The following is a 14,836-nucleotide window of genomic DNA, read 5'->3' on the forward strand; positions in this document are numbered from 1 at the left end:
TCATGATCTCCTTGATCCGTATACGCGAAACCCTCATCCAGCTAGTATAAACAATTATCGAGATTCCCAACGTATGTGCCCTCACTATTGCCAAAGTACTTCCGCAATCTAAAACATTAAAATGAGTGTGTATGTGCTCTAAATATGACTCTAGACGAGCAGAGCAAAAGCAGACGCTATGCAGAGAAAAGTTGCGAGTTTGACGCTCGCTATGTTGGTGGGCGACCCGTTCCCAGGACCGTCGTCTTCGTTGTCTCCGTGGTCTCCTTTGTCTCCGGACTCTTGACTGCTCGCGCTCGTGGTTGGCGCACTGCTTTCCTCAGTATCGCTGGACGTTTCCACCCGCATGGTTTGCTCTTGACCGCCGAGCCCCAAGCTGGGCTTTGATGTGATCGTCGCGGTCATGGTCATCGAAACTGTGTCACTCGTGCTGACGACAGTAGTCATTGTTGATGGCGCGACCGAGGTGCTTGACGATTGTTCATCTTCCGACGCTTCGTCGACGTGCGCAGCAAACCCTGTAGACTATGTTAGCATCCAACCATTCGAATGAGTTGTGGCAACTTACCAATGCGTCTCTGCTCCTTGTCAAAGACGGTATACACGTTCTTGATGAACGCTGCACCGAGGAGCCACGCACCCTTCACAACCTCCTGCCCGTATATATTACTAGTGCACTCGCCTTTGTCATTCTTGGGGGAAATCCAGTCCTTGGGCGAAACCTCGTAGTCAACCCCAGAGAAGGTGAATGTCAAAGTCTTATCACTGTCGCACGGGACTTTGTACGCCATGCCATCTGAGCTTTTGGCACCAGGAATGACGCTGTGGAAAGACTTGACCAGCTGCTTAGGCCCGAAAATGTAGGTAGTCCCCGTGTCGATGTAAGCGAGCACATCGCCAGCGCCACTCGACTTGCCGTCGTAGGCCGTGTCGTCAAGTTTGATGGCCCAATCGTTGTTCGCGGAGGCAGTGTCGGTGTACGAAATGTCACCCTGATATTTGGTTTTGTCGGCTGATCCAAACTTAACCTCACCGTCGTTCATGTCCCCATCAGCAGCACGGTGCAGAGAAACTGCAAAAACGCTCGAGTCAATCTCGCCGTTGGCCTTCAGCTCCTCCATAAAGTTCTGGCTAGACCCGTTGTTCATAGACATGCCCAGAATACCATCAAAGGCAAAGTGGACAAAGTCATCCGAGGTCTCCTTGGCGATGCCGAACTCGAATGAGATACTCATGCCACCGACAGTGAGTGTATCTACGGCCAGACTTCCTTTCACGTTGCCTGAGCCGTAGGCCACACTGAAAGTCTTGTCCTCGGTCTCGAAGGTGTCAGAGTCGTTGGGGCCAAAGGTATTGTGCAACTTGCATGCGTCGCTGGAACAAGCTGAGCCCATGACCCAGCTAGAGCCTGCGCCTGTGTCGAGCAACATGTAGAGCTCTTTGCCCTTGGATCCGAGCGCAACCTTCACAAAATACGAATAGTCGGTGCCATCTTGATCGATTCCTGCTGTGGAGACCCCGCCGGTTTCCTCCGCCTCCATGATGCTGTAGTTGTTCTGCCTTCGAATGAGGTCAGGGTCGCCTCCACTGTATTTCTTTGCAAGGCGTAACGCTTCACGAGCGGCTCGGGCGGTTACTGAGGACGTGGACTATGTGCAACAATTAGTATGCAGCTGGGCTGTCTAGGGAAATGGCACAAGCTCACCGTGCTACTATCCTTTCCGGTGGCCGAGTCAACGTCCTCGGCCCTCGAGGATAGTGCCCTCTTCTCTCGCAATTCTTCCAGCCATGGCGGTTGGTATGGGTAGAAAGCCTGGACAAAAGATGCGCACAATACCGCGGACAGCAATTGCAGAGAGCGCATGATGCGAGCCCAGAAATCGATCCCGAGCCACAGTACTCTGACCAGCAAAGTCTTGGGGCTTCTGGTCTGGCGGACTGGTTCGAGTGTTGAGGCGGGAGCGAGGCGCGAGACGCGCGGTCGATTGATTGTCTGAGTTATTAATTATTAGGAGGGCATGCTGATTCGGAATTGGAAGGTCGCAAGACTGTGCAAGTGGCGACTCGAAGGCAATGCTCGTATGATGACCAGGATCGCGAAAACAAAGGACGGAAAGACGTAGCGCAGAGACGAGTGTAAAGCAGAATAACAAAGACAAAACACAATGTAGCAGTTGTAGTTACAACAGCTTGAGTAAGAAGAGGGGAAAGAGAGACTGAATTAGGTAGGTGAAGGGTGCGGTCTCAAGATGAGGGAGAGTTGGAGGGTCGTGGACCGTGGTGGTGGCAATGCGGAGGAGTTGAGGTACGGTTGGAGGGCAGACGGGGATCAGTCGCTCTAGGCTCTAGGGTCGCGTCTAGCGCCTATCTGCTGCTGATCAATTATCTCGACACCCTGCTAGGCTGGCTGGGATCGTCCACTGCGGGCTGGCTTGGCGCGCTTTGCCAAATTACCATCAGCACCGGGGATCATCATCAGCGAATTGCCAATATCATTACCACCCAGCAGTTTTGCGCCTTTGGCTGCTCTCAAACTGCTCGCAAAGCCGCTGGGTCCTCTCCGCAACGTCTCTGTGGCGTGCTGGGCAAGTTTTGGAAGTTCAAGTGACTGGATGCAACAACAGAGAACGCTAGGGCCATCATGTCCACCGACGTCTCGACAACACGCGGTGCTGCAATGGCACGTTAGACGTCCCTGATGAAACCTTGTGAAGACCAACTACCACATTTTGTTCGCTTCATTGTTCCTGAGTACTACTACGTAATTACACCGAACTAAGTACACATTGAAAAATGGGGCTTGTACTCAAGCGTGCGTGCCCGTCACGACCTCGAGGCCCGTAGTTAGACAGAGCTATTGTCCTGGAATGTTCACTCCGTACCCCTATCCACTAAATTATTAGCCCCGGCCCGCATCTCTGTGTTGGAATCAGACAAATGAGATCGTCCAATTAGATACTTTCACCGGGGACATTAACGACAAGTATTGGAGGTTGTGGCCGTTTCCCGATGTCGCCTGGCGGCGTTTACAGTAAGTCATGTCGCTGCAAGGCTCCAGTTTTCGTCTGGGCAAACAACGGTCATTGGTCCATCATCTGCGCACGAGCCTACCACTTTGTCGTCGGCCTTGGCTTGGTCACTGGTCACTGACAGGCCGCAGGTGGAACAGCATATTCCGATTTAAGACGTCGGGTTGTGCATGCGGTCTCGCAAAGTACACAGATCCGGCAGAGGAGGTCTCCATGGTGAGTCGTGACAAAGAATCAGTATTCATACAGCGATCAAGGGCGCAAAAGAGGTCCATTCTTTGGTGTGACTGCTATCCTCGTCGTCTTGAGTGAGAGTCAAGAGTTGAGAGTCAAGACAGGAACAGGGGTCCGATCTCGTGACTCCACCTACTCCATGTCCTGATACAGGGTTCTCGTGCAGGCTACCGATCGAAGTTTCAACTGCGAGGATCCGAAAGACAACCATCAATGTAAGTATACGTACGATAATTTCAATAGTGTGCCTTTCCGGCTAATAACAGGGGCGCGGAATTGCATGGCAATATGGTAGCAGATCCTCTATTTCAAACAGATCTATATGTACTGTAGTTTGATAGCATCTTACGTCGTTCTGCAGGCCGGCCAAGTACTACGTACTGTATTTAATGGTGTGCCAAGTGCGAGCTACTTGGCGCTTGTACGACAATTGTGATCGGCAGGAGTTGCTGTACTGTACTGGCAGTGGAAAGATAAGGTAGATACCTTGGAGACTGCCGCAATGCAAGCATGGAAAAGGCAATGCGAGACTTTCATACTCTCGCTGACTAGCTTTTGAACTTTACCTTGAATTTTTAATGTTGAATCTTACATATCTGTTGACGATGGCGGGTTTCAGTTTTTTATTTACGAACACAATCAAAAGGCGGACGAAGGGCCCAACATAGATCGCTTCACTAACAAAAGTCCTATTTTGTCGTGCTCAGGGAGTCAGGTGACACGCCATCTCTCCACATCGATGATCATAGTTATCATGTTTCAATTCCTGTGTTTTGGCATGGCTTTCCTAAAGGATGAAAGCCAGGTTCTAGGACCAGCATCAACGTCCAAGTCCGTAGTCACTAGTGACAAGACACCGCATGGCCACGCGAAAGACTCCGAAATGTCTCAAAGCAATCTCTTGGCTCGAATGGAGGGATGTCAGCAATTGCGTATGGAATGTGTTGCTGAAGATACGAAGGGCGAGAGAAGGTACGTAGTTCCATGCTCACTGTTGGCCGATGAGTCGTCCGAGCCTCATTGAGACCATTGATCGACCCACTGTGATGTTATTTTCAGCAAGCAGCTGTCATTTGCAGTCGCTCCGTCTTGTAGTCCGACCAAGGCTTCATGAAATTGCCCGGTCAAACGACCCTTCGATGCCCGAGACAACACCAGGTTGCGGAGAAAGTACAAGATTGACTCATTCCGCCAATGAAATGAGCGTGCCAGCTTCACAGTCTCATCAAAGACATCTGTACAATGTTCGCTGTCTTTCTCCAGCAGCCAAAGGAGAAACATCCACCCTGAGACGTCGTCGTGGTGACGGAAACACCACTTCATGGTAGGATCAACGAGCCCTGAGCAAATCCGCAGTGGCATCGGACTCGCGTCGATTAGTTGGCGAGCGTGGCACCACGCGTAGTAGTTCCGAGGGTGCCTCTCTGCTGACACGTACACGACGTTTGTAATGTCCTGCACCGCGTCGACGGGCTGCCCATGCTGCGCAAACTGCCCCATCAACCAGCGGCGGTGGCTCCATAACGTTGGCGACTTCGTGTGGCGATGCAACCGACTCGTAAGCAGACTGTCAATGAAGTACTTCTCCTGGCTCAAGCGCCGTATGACTTCGGTACCCACGGCGTCTGCGCTGAGCAGAGTGCGCTTGCGTACATTGGCTGCTGTGAGGTGCTCTGGATCCATGAGCATCAGCACGGCCGTGGCTGGCAGGATTTCCTGCGGCACTCGGTATGCATCGTCTTGAAGCCTTTGTAGGATCTGACGAGCAACAATGAAAGCTTGCACCAGTCGTAGTTTTGGTACAGCAACTGCATTTTGTTCCTGGATGAAGTTTGACACAGTGTCGAGCGGGTAGGACTGCCCGAGCAATTCTATTTCCAAAAGGGTTGTGTGGGTTTGCTGGAGCAAGCCTGAAATAGAGGCATAAACTGCCTTATGATCGCTATTTTTCAAGGCCTCCTTGATGCCTTGGTCAAGCGCTCTGGACATTGTGTGTTGTGCATGGCGAGCTGATGTGACGTTCAGGGTAAGGCATATGTACCAGAACGCGGTGGAAATTTACCAGAGAAGTGGATTTGGAGGGGTGATGACATCGCCCACAAATCTGTCTACCGCAAAGCACGCGTGGTCTTGCTTCTCAATCACAACTATCGTCAAAAACTTGCGGCGTACCACGATGCCGTCGGTTCTGGTCATTGTATTCCTCGTCGAGGTCACTGCGCGTCTAGTCAATGCTCTCGGCGCTGCAGCCATCAACGACTTCGTACGTACCATGCTGTGCCTTTGTAGAAACCCGCTGACAGGCCACAGCTTTGGACTGCGGTCAACCAACTCCCCATCTCGACGTCACAAGCCGCGGCGAAGCAGCGACAGCTACAGGCCGAATACCTCAAAGTGCGATCGGAGCTCAACGCGACCAGTAGCCAGGACCAGTTCGCGAAATGGGCCAAACTGCGTCGACAACACGACAAGCTCCTTGAGCAGCTCGAAGCTACCAGTGCGCAGCAGCTCTCACTTTCACGGGGAGATCGGATGCTAACATTTTGTGCAGAAAAGTCTATGGAAGCATCACGCTCGAGCTTCGACCGATACCTTACCGGCGTCCGCATGCTGCTCACGAAGGCACCCCAATACATTGTGCCCTTCTGGTACGCCAAAGAGCCCATGTTCTGGGTGCCGCACGGTTGGTTTCCTTACTACGCGGAATGGATCATTTCCTTCCCTCGGGCACCATTGGGAAGCGTCAGTGTCGCATCGTGGCAACTCGCTTGTGCGGGCATGATTGCCCTCCTAAGCGATCTGATCACGGGGATATATGGACTGTTGTTTGCCGGCTCCAAGCGCAAGGAGGAACCTTTGAAGTCCAAGGTGGAAGCGAACGAGAAGAAGGAGCTGTAAAAAGGCCCGGTAGCCCGAAACACGATCAACTATTATATCATAAGTGTCATTGGCGTGTGAAAATGTATCTCTTAGAAAAAATTGACGCAAAGTTCCTCATTGCCGAAGCTGGGACTTTGTAACACGACGGAGAATAACCCTTGGCAGGGTATTTGGGGATTGCTCTAGGCAGGCTTTTTGACTCTGGTGACCACGGAATGAAGATCACCAAAGCTTCGAAAGCGCCAGTTCGATCACGGCGAAGTAGACGGATACTGTACAACGTGAGTGTGTATAGATGCTGCTGTCTAAGGTTGCAATAGAAAAGAAGAAGTCGGTGTCATGTGCGAACAAGGTGCGCGATGGAGGGCGTTGTGATGAGGAAAAGGAAAGAGAAAAGAAATTTCGAGACCTCCTACGGTTTTGATGGCTGAGGTGACCCCACGACCAAAACTGGCAGGACTGGCCCACATCAATTATCACCGCGACAATAGACGCCTTGGCGCCACATGTCATTCTGTGAACCTGATGCCATGTCACCCTTGACATACCGGTGATTTCTTGCTGATACACATCAACAGTCAAGATGGCTATCCCATGGGATTCGTGAGTTGAACAGAGCGCAGAATGTTACAGCAGCAAACTAATTTCTTCCCATAGCATACGATCGCTTCTTCTCCTTGTCGGGCCTATACTTGTACCCAAGCTGCTTGCATTCTACCGCGCCTCCAAGAACTCGAGGAACCGCGCCCTACCCATACAGTCTATTCCCGTCAACGTCTCCGTCGCCTTAACGCTTCTCGCCTCTTTAACGATTCTCTATCTTGCCAAGACTATCCCTTATTTCGCCCCCGAAAATGTATTCTCCAAGACCGAATCGAGACTCCAGATACCGGTCGACGTCCTGTTCACACGTATCGCGTCGAGCCGACCAAATGAGACGCTGACAGCAGCCGATCATGTGCTCAGGTCCAAGTTTATCAACCTGGAGTCTCGACTCCTATACCTGCAGTTTGGGCCCGACGTTCTTTCTGAATGCCCCTTTTGCAACTCTGATGAGCCCCGGAGCTACTTCTACTATGCCATCCCCGCGATAATCTGGCCACACATTGTGAATACGGTGGCCATCGCGGCGGTCACGAGCCCGACTCTGACAGGCCGGCATGGCGCCCAGTGGCGAACCTATGCGACGATTGCGTCAGGCATCCTGGGTGCTGTCGAGGTGTACCTCGTCAGCTCGTACAACTATCAGGTCAACTCGCGCGCCCTCAGGTTGCACCAGCTCGACATGTTCTTCTGGGACATGCGTACCTACCGCTACGCTGCACTGGCCGTGCTAAATGCCGGTCTCGCTTACGTTCTATTCCTGTCGTCCACCAACCGCGCATTCGGCACGCCCCCAAGCCCAGCTGAGCGCGTGGAAACGGCAAACCGGGCACTCGGTGCCGCTAGAGGCAAACTGAACGCCTTGGGAATCATCAGAAACACCACGGTACGGGATGATGAACTGCGTACCCGGGTGCAGCACTACTGGGCTCATGAAGTGCGCTTGATGGGAGAGGTCATGGAGGAGAGGGAAGTCGTCGAGGGTGTTAACGACGCACTGAGTAACCGCATCAAGATCGAGGACATCAGCCGAGACGCCGAGACGTACGCACAGAGCGTGCTGCAGCCTCTTGAGACCAAGAAGGAAGAGTAGAGCCCGTGTCCTTTCAGGGTTTAATGCAACAGAGCTAGCCAATTAGGCCTGATATTATAACCAGACCAAGCTACACGTGCCCGGAAATTGATTCTGCTTAATGCTATGTAAAGAAAACCAATAATGCCTCTCTATGATGCAAAGTATCGCAAGTCGAGCAGCGAGCTCCGTTTCAATGGGCGAGTGGTTGGCCTCCACTAAGGCTTCGACTGCTCCTTTTCCGCTGTCAAGCCTGTGGCTACACTGCTGCTCGTGCTGTCTTTCCGAGCCTTGGGGTCCTCTCCAGTGCCTTCCTGCGCACTGCGCTCGAGGAAGCCAGCCCATAACTCAGCCAAGGATTCCTTGTCCTTGCCGCCAGAAGGAGAGGGTTCAGAGAACACGTCTGCGTTGAGTGACGGAGAACTTGGTGTGCGATGAAATGGAGATACCGGAAGGCGTAGACTATTGCTTGATGTGCCTGGTCGCGCAAGGCCAGCTTGCTCGCGTTGTTCGTCGGTCCAGTTTAGATAACCAGCCATGACCTGAAGGACCTGAAAGCGTTTCACGTCTCCACGATCCAGAGTCAAGAACTGAAGAAGGTGGTTGGTGATGATTTGCCTAGAATATGAGTAAGTTTGATGGACGGTTAGGTGGATGTCATTACACTAACCGGTCAACATTGTCTTCCGGTTTCGTCTTCTTGAGGTATCGTAGCGCTTTGGTCAGGTGATCGTTCAAAACGATAGCTTCATGCCTGAGCTTGCCGATGAGGAGGTTCTTCTCCTTAACCTCCTTCTCGAACGGCGCAGTCCGCTCGAGTTCGGCCGTCAAGCTGGCCTTGTCCTTCTCAGCTTCGCTGGCACGGGCTTCAGCTTCCTGCGCACGCTTCTTGTGGGTCTCCACCTGCTGATCTGTTGACTCCACCATTTCGCGAAGTTCTTTTTTCCTGGCTTCTTGTATCTCGCGGAGGGCGTCTTGGAGATTATCGACCAAAGTCGTGTTGCTGTCCCGCTCTTGCGCTGCTGCCTCGTAGCCTTCCCGCAGCGCAGCCATTTGCTCCTCCAAGTCGGAGACCTTATCCTCGAGACTCTCTTTCAAGGATCGTTCCTCCATCGCAATGACTTCCCACTCGCCCATGGCGTTCGATGTTGTCTCCAGCTCTTCCTTGAGATTCTGCACCGCCCTTTGCATGTCGTCCCGCTCCTTCTGCCAGTTGGTCGCTGAAAGGTTGTTGCGGCTTCTCAACGTCGACAGTTCTCGTTGCGCATCGTGCAGCTCCTCCTTGAGCTTGGTCACATCTTCACTTGAAGATTCTGCCGAGCCTCTCAGTTCTTCGTTCTGCGCCTCCAGCTCCTCAACGCGTTCCTTCGCTTCCTCGAGCTCAGCCTTGTCTCGTTTTAACCTGTCGCTCAAAGTCTGCTTGATTTGATTCACTCTCCCCAATAGATTTTGGTACTCCTCCTCAGCTGACTCTTTCGCCGCGTTGCTTTCTTCAAGCTCTGATTGGAGGCGGGTGACTTCGGATGCGTGGCTCTCTTGCATGCTCTCGAGTTGTTTGCGCATTTGTTCTACTTCCTGCCGTAGTGTCTCTCGCTCGTGGCTCATCGCTTCGACTTTCGCAGCAGTGTTGGTGTCATTCTCCGCTGGCCCCGCCGCCAATCCATTTGTCGAAGCTGGTTCTTCAGGATCATTTTCCTGGGGAATCTGTTCGGTGTCGTTGTTTGAAGTGTTGCCCTGGTGACTGGCATTAATGTCGTGTCTGTGACTAAGGTGCCCGCTACCTACAAGCTGTGAAGGAGTCGCGAGTTCTTCATCTTCGTCTTCTCTTTTCGAATCGTCATTCAGTGGCTGTTCCGTGTCCTGTTTCTTGCTCGCATTTTTCTTCTTCTTGTTGCTCTTCTTCTTTTGCGCTGAGTATCCACCGATATTAGTTAATGCTTGACAAAGATGTCTGGAACAGGCACTGCTTACTTGAATTAGCACCCTGCATCGGGTCCGTATTGGCTGTATTTGATGACATGTCGACGTTTGACCAAGAGATATAAAGAGCTACATTGGGCCTGCTGAAGCGTAACAAACTCAATGGTGTCCGCGAGTTGTTCGTCGTTAAAATCAAACTGTCCACTGCGTCGCGCAGGAGGGCAACAATTGGTGATGCAAGCGGAAGCCACGCGACGCTCCAGCCACACCGTGACAATGGTATAGTGGAGTTCGACGCCACGCTACCAGCGCACGACTAAAACTTGCGCTTTTCTGCCTTTCTGGATTTTGGTTCTTCATCTTACAATCATCTTCGCCGTCACGTTATTGAACAAGATCGCTTTACCCATGACTTATTCACGATCTGTCGCGAAGTAGAGAATTTCAAGCGCCTTTCATAATCCCGCACGTTCACATGTTATGGATGTCGCGGGTTCGCTTATGAGCGTACACATTTTATTTTAGAAACCTGCTGTTCGCGAGGGAATTGAAGCTTTTGACATCAATACGTAAATACTGAACTCATTACGCCGACTATATAGACCTATTTCAAGCCTTCGCTTTCCTTGTTTTCTTGCCCTTGGCCTTGGGTGCAGATATAGACTTGGTCTCAACCGTTGTCTCAGTCGGAGTCTCCGTGATTACCTCCGTCACAACTGCGGTCTCTCCTTCCGGTGCCTGGATCTTGGCCACTTCTTCGACCGGCTCTGCTGGTGCAGGAATGGCCTTGATTTCTGGTGCCTCGAAACCATATCCCAGCTCCTGGAGCTTCGCAGACTGCTTGGCCCGCTTCTTCTGTTCTTTGGAAACGCGCTTTTCCCATGTAGCCTCGGCCAGGGGCTTCTCGAGCTTCTTTCCCTCCATCTTGTTCCACGGCACTTTCTTGAATCTCCTGTTGGCGTCCTTGAACAGTTGAGCATGAACCTTCTCCTTGGGGATCACATGGCACTTCAGAATGTGGCCAAACAGGAGGTAGTTGTTCATCGTCTTGGCAACAATGTCTGCCGTGCTGGACTCAGCAAACTCAATGAAGGCAAAGTGTTTGCTGGCGCCGGTCTTCTTGTTGCGCGACAAGCGGAGTTTGTTGATGGCGCCAAATTGTGAGAAGTACTGCTTCATTTCATGTTCGTAGAAACCATGAGGAATGCGGCCGATGTAGATAACACCGGCATCGCCGCTCGAAGTGGCCTTGGCAGCCTTCTCGACAGCTTGAGCGACATCGGGGATTACGCCTACCGGCTGGCCAGTCTTGTACACGACGTCGCCCTCGGGTGTTTCTTCCTCCTCTTCAGGGTCAACCTGCTTGACGAGGGCCTGTGTCTCGACCTCGACCTCTCCGTCTGAATCGGAGTCGGATGGCACATCGATCTCATCATCTGCGGCGGGTTTCGACTTTTTCGTGGTCTTTTCGACTTCAACTTCAGCTTCTGTCGCGTTGACCTTTCCGGCTGTTTTCTTTGTCGACTTTTGAATTTTCTTGGGGACAGGAGACTCGGCATCAGCAGCTGGCGCTGCCACATGTCAATATTCATCACAGCTGCATGGCTGGGTTGGTGGCTTACCCTTGCGTTTACCCTTCACAGCCTGCTTCTCGACCACCGTTGTCTTTGCGTCCCCATTCTTGGTCTCGGAGACGGCTGTCAAAACATTAGTACGAGCTAGACTAGCAATTGTGACAGGCTTGCCTTTTCTGGATCTTAATTCGCGGGCCATCGTGAAAGATTGTGTAACTGATCAAAGAGAGAGACGATGTTCGCAAACTCAATCATGAAGGCTGAGGTTCCAAAAAATAATTCTGCCAAGCGGTGATCCATATCGGGCTTATCGGTATCAGGAAGTGGGGCTGGCATCTCGCAAGCTAGCCCAGTAGCTCCCCAGCTGGCAGCACCAGGCGAGGACCAAGTCTTTGAAGAAGATGGCTCTAATATTACGCTGATACTTTGAATCGTTCCACGAACACATCTAACTTACACTCATTTGACCTGGAGATTTCTCGAATTTGGGAAAAGAGCCAAGTATCGCAGTGCGCCAATCATACAGAATGGTCAAGGGCGAGACGGACCTTTCTCATGAAGAGGTCTGGGATGATTCGGCACTGATTGACTCTTGGAATTCAGCTCTTGATGAGTACAAGGTACAATGCGTGTCTTTCCAATTTTTGGAACGATCTGATATTTTTTCCAGAGATATCACAGCATTCACGCCAAGGGCGGCAGCCTCCAGGACCTTGAGAAAGTGGTTGAGGAGAGGTACGTTTTTGTGGTCATTCAGTGTGAAGACACTGGCGCTGACAACCACTCGAAGTGCTGCCAGAAGAGAAAATGTGTCCGAAGGTCAATTTGAGGATCCCAACAAGTCCTCTGATCAATTATCAGAGACCGGTGTTATCGACGAACCACGTCCGCAGAATGCAATTGGGCAGCAGCAAACATCTCCAGGACCCTCTCCGCCCGAGGTACTCCTAGGCTCAGGTGGGCAATCTTGGTCCATTTTTGGATTGTTTGGATAGATCCGCTAACGTAAAGATCAACTCGTAGTCCAAGACGAGAGTCTCAAGAAGCTGATGATGGCTTGGTATTACGCTGGGTACTACACTGGCCTGTTTGAAGGCCAGCAGCAAGCACAGAAAAAGCCTTAAGCAGCCAGCGCATGCAATAATAAGATTGCGGATATTCGCTGGATTTGGCAAGTCTATCAAGGGCCGAGGCCCGACATGGATCAGCTACGTACAAAAAAGGCTGGAAGATGAGGACCCGACATCGACCGTAGCATGCTCCTGGCAGTGTAGGTATGACAAACCGCTTCCACGATCATGAAAATGCCACTGATAACTGTCATTCAGCTACTACGTACTAGGAAAATTGCCAAACCAGCCCCCGCAGTGATAGCACAGGTCCATATGCACGGATCTAGGCTAGCCTTGTCGCAGGTGGGTTTCACCTGAAGGCGAGCCTGGCGAGGATTGACCACCAATCTCGGATCGGTATTAGACGTAGCAATACGTGTACGGTTCTACGGATACCGAAAAGCCAAGAAAACACTCAAACCCCAGGAGACGGCATCAAGAGCTGCTGTTGGCCCCGACAAAGCCTTGCGGCGCCACACACGGTATAGTTGGGTTATATCAGTGGCGGTCTCGCACGTTCGGCTGGTGGCGCCAGCGACAACATGAGACATGCGCCCGAGACGCATCTGTCACAACGAACCCCTCGCAAATAGAAACACCACGACATTTCTGAAAACACACGGCCACTGAAAACTTGCCGACCTCATCGGATGACAGTCGAACCGTGTATTATTGCACGAGCGCCCAGAAGGTATGGTCGCGGCCCGGTTTCAAGGGAGAGCTACTCAGCCTTCGCCAAGTTGGGGACGAGCGACACTCCAACCCTGACCAGCCATGTCCAGAACGGTATTATAAGCATTCTGCGTGCCGTCGTCAATTGGGTTGTTGTACCAGCTCTTCATCACTCGGTATTCAATCCTGTGCGCCTTCTTTCACCTCGCGTCTTTCTTTCGAACTACTTGTACGAGCAGGCACTCGCTTCAATCGCATTACACATAATCATCGCTGGGTCGATATTTCCTGATACCCCATTCCTGTCGCTTCCAAATCAACTCGCAATCTTCCATCTATTCACGCCATCATGAAGTTCGGCACAGCACTTGCTTTGGGTATCGCCCCGGCTGCTATGGCAGCCAAGGTCCGCAACACCTACCCACCCGCGCGCCGGGCTTGGGATTATGGACTGAATGCTCGGGATGGTCACTTGCCCGCAGAGGCAGGCCATGAACCCGCCCACGAGCCCGCGGTCGGCGAGCATGTCTCGAACGAGGATCAGTGGCACTGGCCTGAGGAGGTGGCTGTCGGCAAGCAAACCGAAGTCATCATCATTTGGCAGCACCCGGGCGGCGAGGGCCACGAGACCGTCAAGTACCACGACAAGGTCACAGTCACCGAGACTGTTACTGCTACGGCTCATCCTGGAGCGGCTCCTACTGAGATGCCCGTCGCTCACCCCCCGGAGGCCGCCGCCACTCACACCGTTACTGTCGGCGGACCCAACGGCCTTGTCTACGAACCAGAGTCGCTGCACAATGTGCCCGTCGGAGACATGGTCATCTTTGAGTATCTTGCTCAGAACCACACCGTCACTCAATCTACCTTTGATCTGCCATGCGACCCTCTTGCAGGTGGCATGGACACGGGCCACCAGCCCAACCCCGACAACTCCATCGTGCCTCCTCCTCAAGTAGCCATGCAGGTTACCACGGGCGACCCTTTGTGTAAGTCTCTATTTTCCTGACATGTGAGCAACGGCTGACTTGGACAGGGTTCTACTGCAAGACAGGCACACACTGCAGTGCCGGCATGGTTTTCTCTATCAACCCCACCGAGGAGAAGTCCCAGGCCATTTTCAAGGAGAAGGCCATGAACACAGACCAAGGCGAGGGCGCAGCACCTCCTGCTACTCCCCCCCCTGCCGAGAGCGGGACGCCGGCCGAGCCTCCCGCTGAAGAAGCTCCCGCTGAAGAAGCTCCCGCTGAAGAAGCTCCCGCTGAGGGCGACGCAAACCTCACGCCTGGAAAGGGTTACGTTGGAGAAGATGGAAGCTGCGTCTGCATGGTCACCTGCTCTGCTTGGGGCTTCCCAGACAGCAAGGCCCAGGGCGTTGGCGCAACAGGTGGCATGGCTGGTTCAATGCCCGTCAAGATGGCTGGTCTGCGCTAGACAAGGCATGGCAGCTTGTTGGTTTGGTTTGATGGTTTGGGGGTGGTCTCATTGAAATCCCCGGTTCATAGATTCAGGATGGGCGTCGACTATTATTGCGTCGATTAGAGTTTTGTTTTGTAGACTCGAACGAATGGTTTCTTTTGTATGACTGGGTCATACTCTGAGTCAATATGATTTAATGCACCAAACATGATATCATGTTCTCTGGTCGATGCAATCACTACTGGAGCATGAGAAGCGCTCGGAAATTAGAGACGAAGCTTCTTGAAAACCAAATTACATCGTCCATTGTTCTCTATTCGC

General features: G+C 52.3%; 6 protein-coding genes across 6 annotated transcripts; 3 read left to right on the forward strand and 3 right to left on the reverse strand.

Annotated features, from left to right (window-relative positions):
* Positions 1-150: 150 nt before the first annotated feature.
* J7T54_001477 (aspartic-type endopeptidase-like protein) lies at positions 151-1,864 on the reverse strand (the record flags this gene model as incomplete). Its single annotated transcript, XM_051506359.1, has 3 exons — positions 151-518; positions 569-1,649; positions 1,706-1,864. 3 exons carry the CDS (start codon positions 1,862-1,864, stop codon positions 151-153), a joined length of 1,608 nt encoding a protein of 535 aa, XP_051362371.1.
* A 3,575-nt stretch (positions 1,865-5,439) lies between these two features.
* On the forward strand, positions 5,440-6,161 carry J7T54_001478 (uncharacterized protein; the record flags this gene model as incomplete). The annotated part of the gene is made up of 3 exons (XM_051506360.1): positions 5,440-5,526; positions 5,574-5,760; positions 5,815-6,161. The coding sequence occupies 3 exons, from the start codon at positions 5,440-5,442 to the stop codon at positions 6,159-6,161; spliced, it is 621 nt and encodes a 206-aa protein (XP_051362372.1).
* Positions 6,162-6,726: 565 nt separating this feature from the next.
* On the forward strand, positions 6,727-7,839 carry J7T54_001479 (uncharacterized protein; the record flags this gene model as incomplete). The annotated part of the gene is made up of 2 exons (XM_051506361.1): positions 6,727-6,746; positions 6,801-7,839. 2 exons carry the CDS (start codon positions 6,727-6,729, stop codon positions 7,837-7,839), a joined length of 1,059 nt encoding a protein of 352 aa, XP_051362373.1.
* Positions 7,840-8,036: 197 nt separating this feature from the next.
* On the reverse strand, positions 8,037-9,838 carry J7T54_001480 (GRIP domain-containing protein-like protein; the record flags this gene model as incomplete). Its single annotated transcript, XM_051506362.1, has 4 exons — positions 8,037-8,436; positions 8,489-9,552; positions 9,604-9,728; positions 9,790-9,838. The coding sequence occupies 4 exons, from the start codon at positions 9,836-9,838 to the stop codon at positions 8,037-8,039; spliced, it is 1,638 nt and encodes a 545-aa protein (XP_051362374.1).
* Positions 9,839-10,347: 509 nt separating this feature from the next.
* J7T54_001481 (putative RNA-binding protein -like protein) lies at positions 10,348-11,511 on the reverse strand (the record flags this gene model as incomplete). The annotated part of the gene is made up of 2 exons (XM_051506363.1): positions 10,348-11,303; positions 11,361-11,511. 2 exons carry the CDS (start codon positions 11,509-11,511, stop codon positions 10,348-10,350), a joined length of 1,107 nt encoding a protein of 368 aa, XP_051362375.1.
* Positions 11,512-13,445: 1,934 nt separating this feature from the next.
* On the forward strand, positions 13,446-14,530 carry J7T54_001482 (uncharacterized protein; the record flags this gene model as incomplete). The annotated part of the gene is made up of 2 exons (XM_051506365.1): positions 13,446-14,085; positions 14,133-14,530. 2 exons carry the CDS (start codon positions 13,446-13,448, stop codon positions 14,528-14,530), a joined length of 1,038 nt encoding a protein of 345 aa, XP_051362376.1.
* Between the last annotated feature and the right edge of the window lie 306 nt (positions 14,531-14,836).

This window comes from Emericellopsis cladophorae (genome assembly GCF_022114955.1).
Source record: "Emericellopsis cladophorae strain MUM 19.33 chromosome Unknown NODE_21_length_315015_cov_118_186755, whole genome shotgun sequence".
Classification (NCBI taxonomy): Eukaryota; Fungi; Ascomycota; class Sordariomycetes; order Hypocreales; family Bionectriaceae; genus Emericellopsis; species Emericellopsis cladophorae.